The 21,324-nt window shown below is 39.3% G+C and overlaps 1 protein-coding gene across 1 annotated transcript in view; it reads right to left on the bottom strand.

Moving 5' to 3' along the window:
- IREB2 (iron responsive element binding protein 2) overlaps positions 1 to 21,324 on the bottom strand; it is a 63,347-nt gene that overhangs the window by 3,716 nt on the left and 38,307 nt on the right. The window contains exons 10-21 of the mRNA XM_008015718.3: positions 19,633 to 19,733; positions 14,900 to 15,016; positions 13,424 to 13,583; positions 12,464 to 12,599; positions 9,901 to 9,985; positions 9,382 to 9,538; positions 8,945 to 9,069; positions 7,234 to 7,338; positions 6,999 to 7,141; positions 3,699 to 3,846; positions 3,492 to 3,614; positions 405 to 590 (exon numbers count right to left, since the gene is read on the bottom strand). Of these exons, the coding sequence (XP_008013909.1) occupies positions 405 to 590; positions 3,492 to 3,614; positions 3,699 to 3,846; positions 6,999 to 7,141; positions 7,234 to 7,338; positions 8,945 to 9,069; positions 9,382 to 9,538; positions 9,901 to 9,985; positions 12,464 to 12,599; positions 13,424 to 13,583; positions 14,900 to 15,016; positions 19,633 to 19,733 (1,586 nt within the window). The remainder of the gene's footprint in view (positions 1 to 404; positions 591 to 3,491; positions 3,615 to 3,698; positions 3,847 to 6,998; positions 7,142 to 7,233; positions 7,339 to 8,944; positions 9,070 to 9,381; positions 9,539 to 9,900; positions 9,986 to 12,463; positions 12,600 to 13,423; positions 13,584 to 14,899; positions 15,017 to 19,632; positions 19,734 to 21,324) is intronic.

Here is a 21,324-nt window from a genome sequence, read left to right as displayed (position 1 = left end):
TCCTACTCTTTCCCCTTTTTTCTTAGTTGTAAAGTCTGTTTTGCTCTAACTTTGAACGTTCAACTTTGCCCTCTCTTTGGAGTGGTATGTATGCCTCGGTTAAAATTAGATTGGGACAGCAAAAAAATGACCACCATGAAAAGGAAACTGGCACTTGTTAAGTGGAAGTCAAGATTCCCCTCCATGTGTTCTTTTTTCTGGTATAAGCATCCAGTTCTTTCCACTTTTCCTCAGAGAACTTGAACTATTAACATAGCTAGATTTAAGTATGGCGGAGGGAGTCATCTTAAATGGCAACTTAACATGCATTAAGGGACTTCAGTATATAATTTACAGCAATTGATTTGTATTCAATTCATAAACATTTGAGTGCATAATCATATATTTGAAAATTTTAGAGATACCTGTATATTCAATGTAATTCCAGGAGACAGTTCTTCAGGAAATGTTAAAGAAAATGTTTCTCTACCGGAGAGGCCCAAGGAATCTGCATTTTCTCCTGGAAGGAACTGAAGTGGAGCTATGCCAATTCCAATCAAATGATCTTTGTGTATTTTTTCATAACTTTCGGCCAAAACAGCTTTCACACCCTGTAATAAATGTGCATTTTATTTCCTCCAATCACTTCTGAAAGTTATTTATTGAGCATTTAAAGGGGGTAAAAATCTACTTTGGCCTTTCTCTAAATACTTTTAGTCTAATACCTCATACTGCATCAATATTCTATCAAAGTATTTACAGAAACTTTTTATAGATTATTTTTCTGAATTTTTAGGGAGCTCCCTAAATTATTCTGGCTCCCCTTCTGCTGCTCTAGGGTTAAGTACTGTCGCTGCCTACCACATCATAAGAGCTCTATAAATGGGCTGGTTCCTTTGACCCCAAAGTAGGGCTCAGAAGGATTTCTACTTAAATATGACAGATCTAATATATGTGTTCAACACTCTTGAAATGCCACTAAAATAAAGGAATAAAGAAGGTATATGGGGCCAGGCACAGTGGCTTATATGCTTATAATCCCAGTACGTTGGAGGCTGAGGCAGAAGGATTATTTGAGGACAGGAGTTTGAGACCAGCCTAGGCAATACAGAAAGACCCTGTCTCTACAAAAAAAATAAAAAATAAAATAAAAAATAACAAGAATAGGCTGGATGCAGTGGTTCATGCCTATAATCCCAGCACTATGGGAGGCCGAGGTGGGCGGATCACTTGAGTCCAGGAGTTTGAGACCAGCCTGGCCAACATGGTGAAACTCCATCTCTACCAAAAACAGAAAAATTAGCTGGGCATGGTGGTATACCTGTAATCTCAGCTACTAGGGAGGCTGAGGCAGGAGAATCACTTGAGGTCGGTAAATGGAGGTTGCAGGGAGATCACGCCACTGCATTCCAGCCTGGGCAAGACAGTGAGACCCTGTCTCCAAAAAATATAAGTAACAACAATAATAAAGAGGGTATAAGCCCATAGCAATGAAGGGAATAGGATGAGAGAATTCTATAAATATTTAGAAAACAGAGATAGGTAACTGATTTAGAAGACAATGTTGAAACCACAGAATGATAAAATGAAATTAGAGAGTGATACCAGTCAAGGTCTGAGTTAATGTGCAACACAAGCCCCAGGAAAAGGATTGAGATTCAGAGGATGAGCTTCTCAGAATACTTGTGGATACAGGTTACAAGGTCACACAAAGCAGTAAGATCCAGCTCAATCCCCACTCCACAAGAGTAGAGGTTTATTCTCTGGAAAAAAAAAATGAGCCAAAGGCTCTAGACTTGTGTTTTTCAACTTTTTTCTCCACTGTCTACCTAAGGAGTCTTTTAAGACTTTCCCCCCCTACAATTGTGTCTTCCTGTTCACCTCCTCTCTCCAAAATTTTAACACCACTAAGATGCCGTGTATCTTTTTATGTACTCTATATTTATCTGTACTTCATGTGCAAAAAGTAAAATTTTTTTTTTTTTTACCACCTGAGAACCAATTTCTGTTCTTTGGGAGTGCCATCACCCCTCTTGAGAATATATTCTTTTTAAAAAATTTTTTTACTCATTTTCTGTTATAGCAGAAATAAGGAAGAGAATACATTCTCTAGACTGACAAACACTGGGCATAGGGGCTTGAGAATACCCCTGAAACAGGAAACTAACTAGATGTCTACATCCTGAACGAGTCTCTTTCCTTGAAGAAACTGAATGGCCTCAGAGAAAATACAGATAAGGACATATAGAATCTCTCAATGAAAAAGGTAGCTTATCACCCAATCACCTATAGTAAGGCACAGTAACTGACAAAACCCAGCCCCCATCCACGGCTTGTAATCAGTTTTTTAATATCTAACAAATGGAGGGCCAAGCATCACCTGCCATATGAGGAAAGCTTTCAACATCAAATACAAACACTAAAACACTTTCCAGGATAAAAAAGAACCTATACCTATCATTAATACTCATAATAATACTTATAATTAGTATCTTAGAAGGATAAGATTTTGGTTTATTCCTATAGCCCCTCAGAGTATTTACATTTGAAAGGAGATATTAAAGATTAAAATAAGAATGAGGCCTACATGATATGTGTCTCAGCCTTTTTAAAGCTACAATTGTAAAGAGAAGCACTTGTCAGTATGAAATGGCAAAAAGCACATGTCACACGACTGTTCCCCCCAGCAGATGGCCTATTTGCTCTGCAATAAGGAAACAGTCTCAGGAGAAATGTGCTCCTGGCAGACAGCCAGGCACCACAATCTCCTATTTAGGGGGAAAAAAGGTGAAGCTTGGCCCACTACTTCAGAGTCTTTTACCCACTAATGGGGCAAATCGGAGAAAATTAAATCAAAAGGAGGCAAGTAAAATTAACAGTGGGGGCCGGGCACAAAGGCTCAAGCCTGTAATCCCAGCACATTGGGAGGCCACAGCGGGAGGATCGCTTGAGCCTAGAAGTTCAAGATCAGCCTGAGCAAAATAGGGAGATTCCATCTCTACAAATAATACAAAAATTGGCCAGGGGTGGTAACTCATGGTTGTAGTCCCAGCTACTTGAGAGGCTGACACAGGAGAACTGATTGCACCTGGGAGGTCATGGCTGCAGAGAGCAGTGATTGTGCCACTTCACTCCAGTCTGGGTGACAAGGACACGGTCTCAAAACCAAAAAACCAAAAAAAAAAAAAAAAAAAAAAAAAAAAAAAAGATCAATACGTATAAATAATTATAAAACAACAGTTTAAAACAGAATTTCCTTTCCCTCTATTATGCTGACTTCTTCACATAAGACTGATGTAGGTTTAACCAAACTCAAGAGTATTAAAATGATACTAACGAGATGAGTACAAGGTATTATCTAAGATCACTGAAACAAACAAACAAAACCCTCTATACCTATGAGGTTCAAATAACTATAAAAAATCCAAATAAACTTTGACAGTATGTTACTGACAAAAGGGAACATTTAAAACTCTTTGAAGCTTAAGATGATAAATTTTAAGATTCAATACCAGTAAATATGGTCCTTTGGCAGCCCAGTCTCTGGAGTTTCCTGAACCATATTTCTTTCCTGCTAAAATAATCAGTGGGATACCTTCTTTCTGGTACAGCTCTGCAGCCTCAAATACATCTAGCTGTAGATTAAAACAAACACAAAAATCTTTAATACGAATTTTGATCCAGTTAGAATTGTCTAAATACTTTGTGTGCATCCTCACCGTCTGTCCTGACGGAAAATGAATTGTTTTAGGAGCTGGTTTTCCAATAAACTTATTAAAAAGCTTGATATTTGCAAAAGTGCCTCTTGTCATTACAGCATCATTACCTCTTCGAGCTCCGTAAGAGTTGAATTCACGAGGGGTAAGGCTACAAGAAAGTAATGAAAGTCAGTTTTCATTACATATGGAAAACAATCACAAACTACTGAGTTGTAAGACTTATTAAAAAAATTTTTTATCACAGAAAATTTCAAACACAAACAAAAGAAAACAAAACCATGAATGTCCACGCGCCTATCACTAAGCTATAACTTAACGGATTCTTGGTTTCTTCTACAGTCAACCCCATTAGATCATTCTGAAGCAAAACTGAGATATATTTTAACAGCATACATTTCAGTACATTTCTCTAAAAGATATAGACTCTTAAAATCTTTACACCAAAAAAAAAAAAAAATCACAATAATTTATTAACATCAGATAGTCAGTCAATATTCAAATGTCACTGATTATTTCCAAACTACTTTAAGTTGGCTTGTTCAAATCAGGATCCAAACGCAGTTCATAAATGCATTCAGTTGATCTCAAGTGTTTTAATCTACAGTTGACCTTTAAACATAATTGAGTTGTGTGGGTCCACTTTTACATCGATTTTTTTCAACCAAATGCTGACAGAAAATATATTATTCACAAGATGCAGAAAACTGCAAATAAGATTTTTCATGCATCTGCAGGACTGACTGTAGGAATTTTTCATGCATCTGCAGGACTGACTGTAGGAATTCAGTATGTGTGCATTTGGGTATACATGGGTGGTCCTGGAACCAATCCCACATCTATACCAAGGAGTGACAGTATATGTTCCCTCTCCTTCCTCCTGCTTGTCCTCTATCTGATGAAACAAAGTCACTTGTATACTTCTCTGTACCCACATTGTGTTGACTGCATCTCCATGGATCATTTAATAAGTTCTTCTGCCTTCTGTTCTTGTAAATCACGTTAGATCCAGTGGCTTGATAAGATTTGAGTTTTTAATTTTTGGCAACAATGCTTCATAGGTCATGTGTACTTCTATCAGGAGGCACAAGATAGCCAATTGTCTTTTCCTGGAATGTTACCAGCTCACTGTGGTCTAGATTGCTTATTTTACTAGAGACTGTAAAATAGTGACACTATAATTCACCCATTCCTTCTTCATTTTTTAGCTATAAAAGTTCTATAAAGAAAAACTTTCCAGCAGGCATGGTGGCTCCTACCTGCAATACCAGCACTTTGGGAGGTCAAAGTGGGAAGAATGCTTGAGCCCATGTGTTGGAGACCAGCCTGTGCAACAAAGGGAGATCTCATCTCTACAAAAAATTTAAAAATTATGCAGGCATGACGGTGTGAGCCTGTAGTCCCAAGCTACTCAGGAGGGTGTGACAGGAGGAGTGCTTGAGCCCAGGAGTTCCAGGCAGCAGAGGGCCAACTGCCATTGCCCTCCAGCCTGGGCAAGAGTGAGACCCTGTCTCTACAAACAAACAAAAGACAAACTTTCCTTCATCAATGATTTGGTTACACTGAAATACATTCCATACAGGAAAGGCTGGTTAAAGAATTGATAATATTTACCAGTTTTCAAGCTAATGAGCTGGTCCTGGCCCTGAGACCTTTAGACAGAAGACTGATGGTCTCTTGACAACTCCCTTGTTTTTGGTAATCTTGGTAATTTTTGGTAAAATCGTGTATATTTTCCAGTCCCAGATCTGGAATCACTAATTTCTCCATGAAGCACTGGCTCACCATACTGGGAAATAGTATTTAGAAAACATAATCTGGGTGCTAGGGGTACTGCTACTGGATTAGTGACTATATATAACGTTTTAGGGAAAAATAACTGAACATAAGTATCTCAACAATCAACAACTGACTTTCATCGGCCTCTGATCTGGTCTTTTACGCAGAGGCAACAATACTCTAAATTTGTGCATTTAAATTCTTACTTCAGGGTGGGAGTGTTAGGAGGTTTGAGTGTCTTTATTTTTAGAAAATTCTAATTGATGAACACTACTGGATTAAATGTGCTAAGAAATACATACCAGAAGGCATAATAATTACAAAAATTGTACATTTGAGAGAAGTGTTGACTGTTTTTCTTTTTTGGAAGTATGACACAATTATGATGAAGATGGAAATCACAACCAAAAAAATATTTATAGGAAAGAAAACTTATTTCTCACTTTATAATAAAAGCTATGCAATATTATCACATGTCAAGACAAGCTATATGGACATTTTGGCCAGGCACGGTGGCTCACGCCTGTAATCCCAGCAATTTGGGAGGCCGAGGTGGGCGGATCACTTGGTCAGGAGTTTGAGACCAGCCTGGCCAACGTGGTGAAACCCCATCTCTACTAAAAATACAAAAACTCTATGGGCATGGTGGCGTGTGCCTGTAATTCCAGCTACTTGGGAGGCTGAGGCAGGAGAATCGCTTGAACCTGGGATGCAGAGGTGGCAGTGAGCTGAGATTGCACCACTGCACTCCAGCCTGGATGACAGAGTGATAGTCTTTTGAGTGACAGTCTCAAAAATAAATAAATAAATTTCAATGAAAAAGCTTGTCATTTTAATTACACAAGCATCAAACAAGCATCCAATAAGCTAATCAGGTAGCAGTACTACACATTCTGCTTTTAGCAAAACTTTGTCTCATTGTCAAAACAGTCCTTTGATAACAGGGCAACTCTACATGATTAATCATGTGGAAATGAAATAAAATCTTACTAGTTTAAAATTTTTATCTCCAATATAAATAGCCTTTACATTTACATTTATTGTTCCTATAAAATTTTAGGCTCATGAAGCAGAAATTCATTGTCTTTTGATTTGATACACATCATTCCCAGACTCACACATGTACATTTCACAGCCCATAAAATACACATTTAAATTCCTTACTCCCATAATGGGAAGCTGGTTTTAACCAAATGAGCAGGCTTCATTTGGTAGGTAAAACCAAGCTGATTTTTCAATAAAGTAGCACTGAAAAAGAAAAATCTTATTTCCAATCAGCTGTTTATTGAGACTATAAGGGCTCAATTTAAAATTGCAATTTCATTGTCTAAAGTCACAAGCAAAGACAGGTACAGAAGGTACCGCCCCCCTCCACTCTCCATTCTTGCTTAAGACAAACACATTGGCAGTCAGATATCTACAATAGCATGTATTTACTGGAAAAAAGGAACATGACCAATAGAAGCCTCTTAATCAATAAGAAACAAGAAAAAACAAAAACACTCTAAAGCCATGTACACATACCCTCTGTTTGTCAAATACTTAGCGGCAGCACTATTCCTAGCGATACTTCCTGCAGGTGATATATGATCTGTTGTGACAGAGTCTCCCAAATATAATAAGACATGGGCATTTTCAATAGCCTGGAGTGCAACTGGCTCTTTGGTCTAGAAGGTAAAAGTTCAAGGCATTTAACTCTTTACAAGACTTCTTAGTTTATAACAATCTTTAAAAGATCAAATAGTCAAACAGTACTTACGAGTTTATCAAAAAATGAAGGGCATCTGATATAAGTAGACTTTAAGTCCCATGGAAACAAAACTGAATCCGGTGCTTCTAAGGAATTCCACCGTTTATTCCCCATCTGTGAATACAGTTAAAAGGGCTCAGAAGAAGAGGCGCATGAAAATGATCAACGGAATAAAAGAGTACTTAGGTCAGAACAAAAACAACAAAAATAGGCCTTATCCATTTGGAAAGAAAATTAAGACAGTGTATTATTATTTTTTTAATTTAAAATTTTTATTTTTGCCCAGGCTGGTCTTAAACTCCTGAGCTCAAGTGATACGTGTGCCTTGGCCTCCCAGAGTGTTGGGATTATAGGCGTTAGCCATCATGCCCAGCCAAAACAGTGCATTGTAAAAAATCATGAGGTTTTTGGACAGAATGATTAAAAATTTGCTCCTCAAATTCTAGCATACCAGATCTCCAGGTACACTGTAAGGGGAAAGTTTCAATACAAACTGAACATAAAGACTACAGAGTCCAAAAAAAGTTAAAGAATTTAGAAAGATTTCTACATGTTGCCACAGAGAGATTAAGCATGTATGAGGTATGCTGTTAATATCTAAGAATGTTATAATGGAGAAAAACCTCTGCTTTTTCAATATATTTGTTCCACATCAAAGCCTTCAAACTACATCCAAAAATCTCACCATTTCTTAGGCCAGGCACAGTGGCTCACACCTGTAATCCCAACACTTTGGGAGGCTGAGGTGGGTGGATCACTTCAGTCCAGGAGTTTGAGACCAGTCTGAGCATCTTTATTTTTTATTTTACAAAAAGTAAAAAAATTAGCTGGGCCTGAGCGCCTGTGGCCCCAGTTACTCGGGAGGCTGAGGAGCAGGACTGTTTGAGTCCAGGAGGTTAAGGTTGCAGTGAGCTGGTTCAGGCCACTGCACTCCAGCCTGGGTGACAGAGTGGGGCGCCATCTCCCAAGAAACACCAAAAAATAAATAATAATTTTAAAAAATTGCATAATTTATATAATTATTCTCTTTATAGCTTATTTGCCTGTCCCCAGGAGAATTCTGGGTTTTGTTCACTGATGTATTCTGAACACCTAATCAATTCTTTCTTTTCCTCCTCAACTTTTATTTTAACTTCAGGGGTACATATGCAGGATACGCAGGTTTGTTACACAGGTAAATGTGTGCCACGATGGTTTGCTGCACGGATCATCCAATCAACACTAATCAATTCTGATACTCTAAGACATTTTCTTTCTTTCTTTTTTTTTTTGAGATGGAGCTTTGCTCTTGTTGCCCAGGTTGTAGTGCAATGGCACGATTTTGGATCACCGCAACCTCTGCCTCCCGGGTTCAAGCGATTCTCCTGCATCAGCCTCCTGAATAGCTGGGATTACAGGCATGCGCCACCACACCTGGCTAATTTTTTTGTATTTTTAGTGGAGATGGGGTTTCTTCATGTTGGTCAGGCTGGTCTTGAGCTCCTGACCTCAGGTGATCCACCTGCCTTGGCCTCCCAAAGTGCTGGGATTACAGACGTAAGCCACTGTGTCCAGCCGCCATTTGCTTTTTAATTATAGATTCCAGATACTATTACACATTGAAAACCGCATTCAAAATAACGTAATTTTAATTTTTATTCTAGTCAGAAAACAAGATATATGAAATAAAAGAACTACTGCAAATTGATTAAACTATTTAAGAAACACAAAAGACTCTTACTTCTATTTTATCTTTTAATGCTTTAAACATGGATAGTATAACATGTTCTTCCTCTACTCGATGAACTTCTTCTCGACTAGGCCAAATATCATGCAGGTAAATGTTCTTGCCAGTGGAGTCAGTACCTGGTTAAAATTTTTGAACATGACACTCAGTAAAAAAATAACTCTCTGAAAATGTTCATATCTTTTCAAAGACATATTATGGACATCAAGTAAATGATTCAACTGGGTGCTTCAGGCTTAAGCAGCTGGAAGAACTAATTACCTGCACATTTTATTTTCTTCACATAAACACAGAAATTAATAACTACACATTATCATAAGTTTTCCTGAAATAATTCAAAGAATAGATGGTCTAAGAAACATTTCAAAAATATAATGACTTCTATCGGGAAACATATGTGTAGGTATACATATACATAAAGGAAAAGATACCTAAAGGTTCTGTCTGGAAATCTATATTCACTGTGCCTGCTATGGCATAAGCTACCACTAAGGGTGGAGAGGCAAGATAATTGGCACGAACACAATCACAAAGACGACCTTCAAAATTTTTGTTTCCAGATAAAATTCCACAGGTCACCAAATCACCCTGAAAAAAACCATAAACACACAAACAAACATATTCAATTCTAGAGATGGTACAAATTTGGATAATCATACATAAGCAATCTTAAAGTCTGAGGGCAAGATTAACCAAAAAACATATTACTAACTTTTAAATACAGAACTATCCATCTTGCGAATAAACTAAATCAATTCCTTATATTATGAAGGAATTATTTCAAGGATCTACAAATGAGTCTTTGAATCATTTAAACATTCACAGGTTACAACTGCCAAGAGGTGCAGAGTTTACAGAAATATAAACACATCAATATATATTTTCTATAATTTAATAACAAAACATAGTTAAGAAAACCATTTAGATGTCTTGCCGATCACACATTTTACCTGTTTTACCGCATTTAAAACTGCTTCTGATAAGGGGGCTGTATTTCCCACACAAGTTGAACATCCATAACCAACGATTTCAAATCTGCATTTCAAAAAATAAATGTGACTGAATAGCACATCACAATATTTATAGAGAAAAGACAAGTCTTATCTTGTATTTCTATCACTGTAATAAGTCCCTTTACTTTTGACTATTCATGACACATGGATTAACCTTCATCAATATATTCACTTCACAACATTCTGAGCAATCAAGTCTAACTCTCAGGCATGGTATCTGAACCAACTCACTGCAGCCTTAACCTCCTGGGCTCAAGCAATTCTGCTCCTTAGCCTCCTGAGTAGCTGGAGCCACAGGTGCTCACCACCAGGCCCAGCTACTTTTTTTGTAAAATAAAAAATAAAAATGCTCAGGCGGGTCTCAAAGCTGAATGCAAATCTTTGAAGAGCCTTAACAGCACTTATCAATGCACAAGAGAATTCCCCCAAATACTACTTGCTAGGAATATAACATGACCTTTTAAAATAATTGATTCTGTACTTCCATCCAAGGGTTTAAAATGTAAAGAGGACCTGGCTATAATAACCTGACCAAAGGTCCTAAAAGAGGCACTGTAACTGGGCACTCTGATAGGAGTAATCTCTTAATTATCAACCAGTTAAACCCAAGAAGAGTCCCTGACAATAAATCCAAGATGATACAACTAAAAGATTACAGGCACCGTCCTCTAAATTACTTTCAGATGCTATTCTAAAAGCAAAAAAATCTAAAATTTATCCATTTTGCAAAGGAACTGATGACTCATATGTTCCAAAACACACACTGAAAATACAGCTAGGCTGGGTGTGGTGGCTCAGGCCTGTAATCCGGTCTGAGACGAGCGGATCACTTGAGGCAACGAGGTTGAGACAAGCCTGGCCAACATGGCGAAACTCTGTCTCTACTAAAAATTTAAAAATTAGCTAGGTGTGGTGGTGTACACCTGTGGTCCCAGCTACTCAGGAGGGTGAGGTAGGAAGACTGCTTGAGCCTAGGAGGTCGAGGCTGCAATGAGCTGTGACTGCACCACTGCACTCCAGTGTGGGCAACAGAGCAAGACACTGTCTCAAAACCAAAATATTCCTGCACAACTAGCATCAATTGTTTTGGATTACATAAAAAACATATGTAATTTTTTTTTTTTGAGATGGAGTCTTGCTCTCTTGCCCAGACTGGAGTACAGTGGCATGATCTCGGCTCACTGCAACCTCTGCTTCCCGGGTTAAAGCAATTCTTCTGCCTCAGCCTCCTGAGTGGCTGGGACTACAGGCATGCATCACCATGCCTGGCTAATTTTGGTATTTTTAGTAGAGACGTAGTTTTACCATATTGGCCAGGCTGGTCTCAAACTCCTGGCCTCGTGATTCACCTGCCTCGGCCTCCCAAAGTGTTGGGATTACAGGCATGAGCGACCGCGCCCAGCCCAAAAATCATAAGTTACTTTCTCCAAAGTTCAGGGACAACTTAAACTTACGTATTATAGACCCAATAACCTCATAAAACTAAAATTATGACAATTTTCAGTTAATAAATGCAAACTGTAAGATTTCTTTCTTTTTTGAACTGACCTACACAACTCACAGACATTGTGTATACTTGGTATCTTTTCTTATACTGTAACTGTTATTTGGTTATACTTGTTTGTCTTGTCTTTCCAACTAAGTATCTTGAAGCTAAGACCACATCTCCTACTTTTGTGTATCTGAGCTGGTGCTTTGCTCATTTGATATGCCCAATAAGTGTTTCCTGAGTGATAGGCATCAAAAATTGTATGGTAATAGCAAGGTAGCAAGTAAAACTAAAGTATATTTTTTCTATCCTCTTTTGTTGTTGTTGTTGTTGTTTTTTGAGAGAGCGTCTCGCTCTGTCCCGCAGGCTGGAGTGCAGTGGCGCAATCTCGGCTCACTGTAAGCTCTGCCTCCCGGGTTCACACCATTCTCCTGCCTCAGCCTCCCTGAGTAGCTGGGACTACAGGCACACGCCACCTTGCCCGGCTAATTTTTTGTATTTTTAGTAGAGACAGGGTTTCACCGTGTTAGCCAGGATGGTCTCGATCTCCTGACCTTGTGATCCACCTGCCTTGGCCTCCCAAAGTGCTGGGATTACAGGCATGAGCCATGGCACCCGGCCTCTATCTTCTCTCTCTTTTTTTTGAGATGGAGTCTTGCTCTGTTGCCCAGTCTGGAGTGCAGTGGCAAGATCCTGGCTTACTACAAGCTCCGCCTCCCGGGTTCACGCCGTTCTCCTGCCTCAGCCTCCCAAGTAGCTGGGACAACAGGCGCCAGCCACCATGCCCGGCTAATTTTTTTTTGTATTTTTAGTAGAAATGGGGTTTCACCATGGTCTCGATCTCCTGACCTTGTGATCCGCCTGCCTCGGCCTCCCAAAGTGCTGGGATTACAGGCATTAGCCACCGCGCCTGGCTCTCTATCTTCTCTTTGTATATGAAAGGCACAAACAAGCAGCTTCAGTACCTACTGAACGCCAATATCAATATGAACAGCGACAGCTGTCACTTACCCAAGCTTACTGAGATATGGTAATACTCCACTTGAACTGAGGTAATGTGTAACCATCCCACTGCCTGGCGATAAACTTGTTCTTATATAAGGTTTAACACGAAGACCAGCTTCAACAGCCTTTTTAGCCAAAAGACCTGCACGGCCAACAAACAATGATTTATTATGGCAATGTTTCTTTCCCTCTCTCAAAGTAAAAAGTGAGAAATAATTTATTTAACAGATTCATCTCCAATTCAGATTAAAGTATGAATTCATAAACTCATTGTCATTATTTTTTCCACTTTATTCTACTGATTTGCTTCATTTACAACAAATTTAAAATTATAGTTATAGACTAGCCTTTATGTTGAAAATTATTAAGATACAGGTTGACATCATTCACACAACTGGAAACAAAAGATGCACATATATAAGTACACATTAACAAAACCATCTTTTTTTTCTTTCTTCTTTTCTTTTTTCTAAAGCGAACCATTTTAAAGTCATAATTACAATAAGCTACGGGGAATGTAACACATTATACATGGTTTTATACATCGAAGGAAATGTTCCAACGGGCGTACAAATTGATTTCATTTACAATCCTTGCCAAGACAATGATCTTTTACTACTTTTATAACTTTTAATGAAATCTCCCACACTGTTATGGTTAACTTCTAGATAATCAAGAAATACCTGCTAAATAACTATAGTTCTAAATTAACAAGAGAAGCAGATACAACCTAAAATTAATTGATAGGTAAGTTATAGTAAACAGTAAATTTACCTTCAGTGTAATAAAAACAAAATAACATAAATCAAACTCAGGCTCCTTAAGACCTAACTAAAATAACAGAAAGTCTCTCAATATCAAATGTAGACACTCTTGCATCATCTAAGAAACAGAAAGTTAACAATAACAGAAAAGCTAACAATAATTAAGGAAAAAAAAAAAGTATGGCCATAAACTACAACCTACCTGCGGCAAGCATGACAGATGGATTGCAATTATTGGTACAACTGATAACTGCAGCAATGACCACTGATCCATGAGACAGCTTATATTCACTTCCTTCATAATGAATGGAGACAATATCCTTTTGTTTCTCAGCTGCAATTTGGAAGCCTTTAAATCCAACCTATACAAATTTCCACAAAAATATAGACTAAATATTCTGAGTATGTACAGAATAAAATACTGGCAGAAAACATAGCAGACTGGACATCTGATGATTTAACATTAAAAATCATATTTGTGAGTGATGCTGAAGGCCCAAAACATTCAGTAGTTGAATTCAGCTGAAGCATAAATCTGCATAGGCACAATAGGAGTCTGGTATGTTCACAAGCAAAATTTTTATCTACTAAGAAAGTCAAGCCTACCACTCAGAATCCAGATCTTATTTGGCTTTGTTGTTCTTAATCATCCCTGTTTACAGTAATTCTCAAGAGATGGCACATATTTTTTTCTGCTAAAATGACCCCAAAGATTTCCTCCAAAGGAATCCTATATGTGTTGGTGCAGTATAGCCGAAACAAGATTGGCTATGAGTTGCTAATTATTGAAGCTAATTAACAGGTACATGGCAATTCAGTGGACTATTTTGTTTTTGTACAAGTTTAACATTTTCTGAACAAAAAGTCAAGAAATCATAAAAAGAAAGGCTCTGAAAGGAAAGCCAAGTACTAGAGATCTCAGAAGAGAGAAAGTGACAAGACTAAAACTGTGATTCTGAGACAGAAAATACAAACCCCAAAAAGCCAGAGACCACCTGCTATTCAGTCACATTTACCAAATTTTATGAAAGTAGGGCAGGTGTGGTGGCTCATGGCTATAATCCCAGCACTTTGGGAGGCTGAGGTGGGCAGATCACTTGAGGTCAGGAGGTGAAGACCAGTCTGGCCAACATGGTGAAACCCTGTCTCTACTAAAAATACAAAAATTAGCCAGCAATAATGGTAGACGCCTGTTAATCCCAACTACTTGGGGGCTGAGGCAGGAGAATCACTTGAGCCCGGGAGGGAGAGGTTGCAGTGAGCCGAGATTGTGCCACTGCACTGCAGCTTGGGCAACAAAGCGAGACTCTGTCTCAAAACAAAAAAAAAAAAAAAAAGTTTCTGTAATGATGTATTCAATTATCTATGCTGTTCATCAATACAAGACCCATATGTAGTTATTCAGCATTTAAAAATGAGACTACTGTGACTAACAAACTCAACTTTAAATTGTATATAATTTTAATTGAAATAGACACAATCAATCTCTGATCCTCACAATGGAACTGTACCAAATGACTGACTGGCACATCAGACAGAAGGAAAATAAGGGGGCTGCTGGTATGTGCCGTAATATATAAAACATAGCAGTGAACTGAGTTTATGGGTCACCTTGTTGGTTCTTTACTACTTAGCACAAAGCGGGTTGAAAAACACAGATAACAATAAAGTAACCTACCTTTTCATTTAAGCAAGCCTGGAAATCGCTTTTCATATCCGTCACAGCAACTCTATCTTGAGGTCTTTTTGGACCACTAACAGATGGAACTATTGAATTCAGATTAATCTGGATCACCTAGGAAATGAGAAAGAGAAAGAACAAGGAATCAGAATATCTTACAATGGATTCCAATTCAAGCATTACTTTCTAAAGCAGAATAAGTATATTCGTATTTACTTTAACGCAATTTGTTTTAATAGTATAATACGCCCTCAATCCCAAGAAATAAAGATTTTAAAACAAGCACATTTAAATGTATGAAACATGAAAATTTGCTAAAAGCAAGACTAGTAGATCAGTATGCAATTAAACTACCACAACACCAACTGTACTGCATACACAAAATCTGGTTTCCCAAGTGTTTTTTCTCACAAAGATAAACACTGTCTTAACTGATGTCCAATGATAAAATAGATGCCTGTATCAGCTGTCAACTTATTGCCTCTGAGCTCCAAATTCACCCTCCTTTGCCAGCTCTGTGATCACAGAGGTAAACCGTTAGTAAACATTTCTTTGTCAGCACACATGATGTGACAACTGGTCACTAGAGGGTGCTGAAGGGACACAGCAGAGAAAGGGTTCTTTTTCCTGTTCCAGAGGGTTTCACTGGCCAGCAACCCAAGCTTTTACTCCTTGGTTAAGAAATTGTATTTTTTGTTAAAAATCTCACTTCCCAACTAGATTTTTATTTATTTCTTCTGGTATTTCTATTACTTCCTTCATGCATTTATGTGAATATAATCAACTCGAAACCTTTCATCATGGCTTTCAACATTATTTTATATCCCTGTTTATTCTGACTGATCCAACTACTTACACTTCATTTATTTATTATTATTATTATTTTTATTGAGAAAAGGCCTCATTCTGTTGCCCAGGCTGGAGCACAGTGGCACAGTCAGGACTAAATGAAGCCTCAACCTCCTGGGCTCAAGTGATCCTCCCGCCTTAGCCCCACAAGCAGCTGGGACTACAGGCATGCGCCACCATGCCTGGCTAACTGAATTTTAGTAGACATGAGGTCTCACTGTGTCGCCCAGGCTGGTCCTGAGCTCAAGCAATCCTCTCGCCTCAGCCTCCAAAAGTGCTGGGATTACACGTGTGAGTATCCACACCTGGCTTACTTATACTTTCATTTAGTGGATTCAGGTGATCCTAGTCTTTGCCCATAAATATCCATTTAAGAAGTTTCTCTTGAAATCAACATCCTAATGATTTTAATTTCTTTATATAGTCAAGTTTGTTTTTGTTTTTTCTTAAGAGACAGGGTCTTGGGCCGGGTACAGTGGCTCACGCCTGTATCCCAGAAATGTGGCAGGCTGAGGCAGGTGGATCACTTGAGGTCAAGAGTTTGAGATCAGCCTAGCCAACATGGTGAAACCCCGTCTCTACCAAAAATACAAAAAATAGCCGGGCATGGTGGCGTGTGCGGGTAACCCCAGCTACTTGGGAGGCTGAGGCAGGGGAATTGCTTGAACCCAGGAAGTGGAGGTTGCAGTGAGCTGAGATCACGCCACTGCACTCCAGCATGGGTAGGTCTTGCTATCACTCAAAGCCAGGTGCAGTGACTCGATCATAGCTCACTGCAGCTTCAAACTCATGGGCTCAAGCCATCCATCCCTTTTCTGTAGGGACAGGGCCTTGCTTATGATGCTGGTCTTGAACTTCTGGCCTTAAGTAATCCTCTTGCCTTGGCCTCCCAAAGGGTTGTAATTACAGGCATGAGCCACCACACCTGGCCTGGTGAGAATTTTTTTTTTTGAGACAGAGTCTCGCTGTGTTGCCCAGGCTGGAGTGCAGTGGTGTGATCTCAGCTCACTGCAACCTCTGTCTCCCAGGTTGAAGCGATTCTCCTGCCTCAGCCTCCCGAGTAGCTAGGACTATAGGCGCATGCCACCATGCCCAGCTAATTTTCTGTATTTTTAGTAGAAACAGGGTTTCACCGTGTTAGCCAGGACGGTCTGGACCTCCTGACCTCGTGATCTGCCCGTCTCGGCCTCCCAAAGTGCTGGGATTATAGGTGTGAGCCACCACACCTGGCCAATTTTTTTTTTTTTTTTTAAAGACAGTCTCACTCTGTTGCCTAGGATGAAATGCAGTTGTGTCATCTCGGCTCACTGCAACCTTCGCCTCTTGGGTTCAAGCAATTCTTGTGCCTCAGCCTCCTGAGTAGCTGAGATTACAGGCCCCCACCACCACAACTGGCTAATTTTTTTTTTTCTTTTTTTGTAATTTTAGTAGAGATGGGGTTTCACCATGTTGGCAAAGCTGGTCTTGAACTCCTGACATCAGGTGATCTGCCTGCCTCAGCCTCCCAAAGTGCGGGGATTATAGGCGTGAGCCCACCGCACCTAGCCAAGGGTTTGTAACAGGCATATTTATTTCATTTTATTCTACCACCAAAGTTTTCCCTTTTTCTTATTCTTTCCACTTCTGTAGTTTAAAAAATGTGAAGAAGGAAAATACATGGAAAAAGCACTAGATCTAATAAATAGAGGTGAAAATGATGGAAAATGATCAGAAGTAAAAAGATTTGCCCAAAGTAGCATACAAATTCAATTTCTATGGGTCCTATATGTATTCATTTATTCACCTAACATGTTTACTGAATATCTATTATGTGCCAGCATTGTTCTAGGAGCTGAGGATACAATACCAAACCAAATTTCCTGTCCTCATGGAGTTTAATGAACAGTTAACTAAAACTGTAAAACCATGTTGTTAGAAACCCTTGACACACTCCTAGAAAATGAATTTTATTAAAATTAAGTCTTTCCTGGAAATGAATTCTGCCTATTTTGATATACATTTCCAACAGATAATCTTTTTTTTTTTTTTTGAGATGGCGTCTTGCTCTGTCACCCAGGCTGGAGTGCAGTGGCCAGATCTCAGCTCACTGCAAGCTCCGCCTCCCAGGTTTACACCATTCTCCTGCCTCAGCCTCCCAAGTAGCTGGGACTACAGGCGCCCGCCACCTCGCCCGGCTAGTTTTTTGTATTTTTTAGTAGAGACAGGGTTTCACCGTGTTAGCCAGGATGGTCTTGATCTCCTGACCTTGTGATCCGCCAGTCTCGGCCTCCCAAAGTGCTGGGATTACAGGCTTGAGCCACCGCGCCCCTTTTTTTTTTTTTTTTAGACCGGTTCTCGCTCTGTCACCCAGGTTAGAGTGCAGTGGCTCACCACAGCTCACTGCAGCCTTGACCTCCTGGGCTCAAGCCATCATCCCTACTCAGCCTCCTGAGGATCTGGAATCATGGGAATATGCCATTACTCCTGGCTAATTTCAGGTAAGTATTTACTTAGATTGTAAAATATCTTTAAAACTAATATGTAAGACTGTATAGTAGTGTGTATCTTTAATAAAGGAATTTTGCAAAATACACAAGTAAACCAGATGCAGATAACATCAAAACTGATTATTCTGAAGGGAGATATTATTCTTATCATAAAGTAGAAATAAATTAGAGCAAAGAATTAAGAGTCACTATTACTATTTTAAATACTAAAAAATTAGACTTCATAGGCTGGGCTTGGTGGTTCACACCTGTAACCCCAGCAATTTGAGAGGCCAAGGCAGGAGGGATTGCTTGAGGCCAGGAGTTTAAGACCAGCCTAGGCAACATGGCAAAATCCTCTCTCTACAAAAAAACAAAAAACAAAACAAAACAAAAAACCCAAAAACCACAACTAGACTTCACAAAATATTACAAAATTCACTATAATAAAACTCTACGTAAAATTAATAAATAAAACAAAAGTACTGGACTACAATAACATTACTTATAATAATAATAATAATAATAATAATAACAACAACAACAATAATAATGATAGCTACCCCCTCAGCCAGGCCCAGCGGCTCCTGCCTGTAATCCCAGCACTCTGGGAGGCCAAGGCTAGAGAATCCCTTGAAGCTAGGAGTTTGAGACCAGCCTGGGCAGTAAAAGGAGACCCTGCCCAGGGTCCAAAAAATAATAACATTAAAAAAAAAACAGTAATATTAAAACAAAAAGGGGGTTAAGCATGGTGGTGGCTCACGCCTGTAATCTCAGGAAGGTGGGAGCTTGAGCCCAGAGGTTGAGGCTACAGTGAACCATGATTGTGCCACTACACTCTAGTCTGGTGAGAGAGCCAGACTGGGTCTCAAAAAGCAAAACAAAAAGATTAGCTACCCTTTACTGAGCATTTACTATGTGTCTGAACTATTCTATGAATATGTTTTTAATATCTAAGAATCCTTAGAGGCAGATATTATTGTAGTATCTAAGAGATGAGAAAACTGAGGCAGAAAGGCTAAATAAATTGCCCAAGGTTATACAGCTAAGATGTCTTAGAGCTGGGATTCAAACCCAGGTGGTCAGGTACTCCAGAATTTCCTTTTTTTCCCTTTTTTGACACAAGTCTCACTCTGTCACCTAGGCTGCAGTGCAGTGGCATGATCTCAGCTTACTGCAACTGCTGCCCCACAGGCTCAAGCGATCCGCCCACCTCAGCCTCCCAGGTACCTGGGACTACAGGCACAAGCCATGCCCAGCTAACGTTTGTTTTCGCAATGAAAGGGTTTTACCATATTGCCCAGGCTGGTCTCAAACTCTTGAATTCAAACAATCAACCTACCCCAGCCTTCCAAAGCACTGGGATTGCACCACAATTTACACTCTTTACTACTAGGTGGGTTATTCTGCATATACCTGGGAGTATTCAGGTTCTCCTGAAGAATTCTGGTCATTTCGAAACAATTTCACAGCTTTAAGGTATGTTTCCATTGATTCGAGTTTGGCTTTGCTAAAACCTAAAACCAAGATGAACAGACAAAATGCAGTGAGAAATTTCTTTACTTATTATTTTTTTCAGACAGGGTTTCACTTTGTTGCCCAAGCTGGAACACAGTCCTGCAATCACAACTCACTGCAACCTTGATCCCCCTAGGATTGCTCAAGCAATCCTCCCATGTCAGCCTCCCAAGCAGCACACCACCGTGCCTGGTTAATTATTTTTTTACAAATGTTTGCGGGGAGAGGGGGGGTCTTGTTTTTTTTTTTTTGAATAGGGTGGTCTCGAACTCCCAGCCTCAAGAGATCCTCCTGCCTTGGTCTCCCAAAGGGCTGGAATTATGGGTATGAGCCATTAACATCCCGCCAATAAATTTATTATTTTTAGAAACAGGGTCTCACTGTGTCATCCAGGCTGGAGTACAGTGGTGCCATCATAGCCCATTGCAGCTTTGAACTCCTGGGTTCAAGTGATTCTCCTGCCTTAGTCTCCCAAGTAGCTAGGACTACAAGTCTGTACTGCCACACCTGGCTAATTTTTTATTTTTTATTTTCTTGTAGAAATCAGGGTCTTGCTATGTCGCCCAAGCTAGTCTCAAACTCCTGGACTCATGTGATCCTCCTGCCTCAGCCTCCCAAAGTGCCAGAATCATAGGTGTAAGCCACTGAGCCTGGCCTCAGTAAGGAATTTTGAAATCTTTGGGGGTAAGAGTACTGAATTCCAGTAATGAGCAAGAAACAAATACTATTTACATATTCATTTACATTTCTCTTTCTCCTAATCCTTGAGAATCTACCACGTGAGAAAGCCCGGACTACACAGAGAAACCACATGAGGGTGTTTTGCCTGACAGCCTTACCTAAGTCCTCAGCTGACAGCTCATAATTTGCTGTCAGACATGCAAGCAGAACAAGCCTTCAGGATTCCAGGCCCTGCCTTTCAAATCTTGCAGTTGAGGCTCGAAACACGAAACAGAGATGAACTGTCCCCACTGTGACCTGTCTCAATTACCGACCCACTGAAACCATGAGCTAATAATTACTGCTTGTGCAACCCACTAAATTTTAGGATAATTTGTTACACAGGATCACTAAAATCTTAACTCAAGATTAATAAGCGGTGCTGACGAGTTGATGGGTGCAGCACACCAACATGGCACAAGTATACATATGTAACAAACCTGCACGTTATGCACATGTACCCTAGAACTTAAAGTATAACAACAACAAAAAAAAAAGATTAATAAGCAAGGAATGAGGCACTTCTAACCATTTCTACTTTGAATGTTCTACCAACTCAAATCCAGAAGTTCTGCATTTGGGGGGATCATTCCCTCCAGGATTCTATATAACCATTTATCAATTTTGCTGTCTGATTAACTAACATAATAATCTGCCCACACACTGAAGAATACTACAATATATCCTCCAAATATATATCCATGCTTAGAAATGAGTAACTCAGCAATGATTACCTCATTAAAGAGATTAAAAAAAGAGATCTTACTTTTTAAAGAGCAGCCTTATGAAATATCAACATTATCTTGTTTTATAGGTACTTTCTACTTTAATCTGAACAGTCAATAGAAGAGTGCCCAAAATTCCTAGTTA

Source organism: Chlorocebus sabaeus, chromosome 26, assembly GCF_047675955.1.
Source record: "Chlorocebus sabaeus isolate Y175 chromosome 26, mChlSab1.0.hap1, whole genome shotgun sequence".
In the NCBI taxonomy this organism is placed as follows: domain Eukaryota; kingdom Metazoa; phylum Chordata; class Mammalia; order Primates; family Cercopithecidae; genus Chlorocebus; species Chlorocebus sabaeus.
This window is presented reverse-complemented; position numbering and strand designations above follow the sequence as displayed.